Consider the following 1,898-nt stretch of genomic DNA (forward strand, 5'->3'; position numbering starts at 1 on the left):
ACAAATATCTTGACATTTGTATTGACAATAAAATTACCCTCAACGAGAATGGACAGTATTTTTATTCAAGTTGTTTGTCGAATTGAAGTGCCATATCCACGATGATTGGTAGAAATTTATCATTTAATGCTCACCCACGGCCACGACGACCAGCAACAAATACTACAACACCACCTCTGACTGGTAATAAGTGCAGACGGTGACAAAATGTGTTGATAAAGTTATCGGATTGGGCTAAAAATTAGTGGATAGAAATCTACGAACCAAGACGAATCTCGTCATATTTTTTGCGGAATTTTATTTGCACAACTGCACTTGCTACGTCGATGACAAGTCGCCATACAAAAACCAAGATAAACATGACCAATGACAAGCGCATGTCCCTTTACCAAGACCTGTTCAGAGTAAGCACATATGCTGCTCTAACGCGAAATCATGTGGAGCGTGTTTGCAACGATTTTGGTGAACGCACATTCATCGACTGGGTGGCGCCTCTGGGAGCGCGGGAACAATGGAGTTGCTGAATGCGCGGCTTGAGGAAGTGGATCACATGGATGAGCTTGCCGACCTGGTCAATGCGATGTCAGTGTAAAACGTTTTAAATACAGATTCATCGTACTTAAAACTTGTATACCCTGGAATGTTCGCCTGCACTTTTTACCAGTCAGAGGTATTGTGCGTTCTACACCAAATTTTCATGGGCGATGGGTTGAATCGATCACTGGGGCGGTTTGTAAGCCGCCCAAAAACCTCTGTAAACGCACTTCTATTCGAATATACAGGTTGAACGTGCTCAATCTCTGAGATAAGGACCATTTGACAGTCACCTGCCGAACCTGCTATGGAAGCAACTCCGCTCCGCACCGTGGGAGATGACAACACTCGACTTTCCCCGGGCGCTACACGCCACAGAGTATCTCCGTACCCTGAGCGAAATCGTACACCGGCAAGGAGTCCGCAAATCGTTCGAGAGGAAAGCACCCCACGAAGATTCAGATCTACACCTCGTCACAGCACTCCACTTGCACAAACTCCTCGTGTTCCAGTTCCAACCGAAGCTGAGCCGTCCCGTGTCATGACGATAGCACGAGAGACATCACAAAGCACAAGGTTCCAACTTCATGTGCGATCGATCCTAAAATCAACTGTGGGTCAACGAGACGCGTCGGGTAAGACTTTGCCTGATTACACAGCAAACGGCTCATCATCTCGAGACATCGTCGTGGATTTGTGGGAGCACTTTGGGCCACGCATCAAAGGTCGCGCTGTCCGTGGAGAAGACAGCTGGGAAGTGCAGCCTGCGCATATATCAGAATGGACCAAGGTCATGCAGTTGAAGTCAAGGAAGCATCTCGTCGATACTGCAAAGTCTGAAGCAGCGATGAATCAATGGTTGGTCAAAGCTCGTGGCGAGAAAATCGTCCTCATTATCTACGAGTACGGGACTGCTGTGTCTACTCAGCAGAACTGGAAGAGCTCCTTGCTATGTGCATACGTCCAGAGAACACTGACAGAGCCGGCGCCATTGCAGAGCAGTCGTTGCGTGATGTTGTTGAAAAGCTCCAACAACAATGGTTACCCCTTTCCAAGCCGAGGCAGTTGTCTGGCGGATGTGGGCGACGAAGATGTTGACCACATTGAATAATGATCTTTTTTTAATCGCGACTTTCAAGCTCAGTGAAACCTAAGAAGTCTTCTCCACTGGTGACTTCGCTTAATGGCAATTGCAATCGCTTGTCTTTTGAGAGCGGCCCCACTGGGTTGAAGGTGCCATCACCCATCCATCCACAGTGCTCAAACGTCTTACGCATATCGTAGTTTTCAAATCGTCGAAATGTCTTGACAATAAATGTTGTCAAGTCACGATCAGAAGGATTACTGTAGTGGCGCTGGAAAGC

General features: G+C 47.3%; 1 protein-coding gene across 1 annotated transcript; it reads left to right on the top strand.

Moving 5' to 3' along the window:
- Positions 1-872: 872 nt before the first annotated feature.
- H310_14072 (hypothetical protein) lies at positions 873-1,079 on the top strand (the record flags this gene model as incomplete). Its single annotated transcript, XM_008881811.1, has 1 exon — positions 873-1,079. The coding sequence occupies one exon, from the start codon at positions 873-875 to the stop codon at positions 1,077-1,079; it is 207 nt and encodes a 68-aa protein (XP_008880033.1).
- Between the last annotated feature and the right edge of the window lie 819 nt (positions 1,080-1,898).

Source organism: Aphanomyces invadans (assembly GCF_000520115.1).
Source record: "Aphanomyces invadans strain NJM9701 unplaced genomic scaffold supercont1.60, whole genome shotgun sequence".
Lineage (NCBI taxonomy): Eukaryota > Oomycota > Saprolegniomycetes > Saprolegniales > Verrucalvaceae > Aphanomyces > Aphanomyces invadans.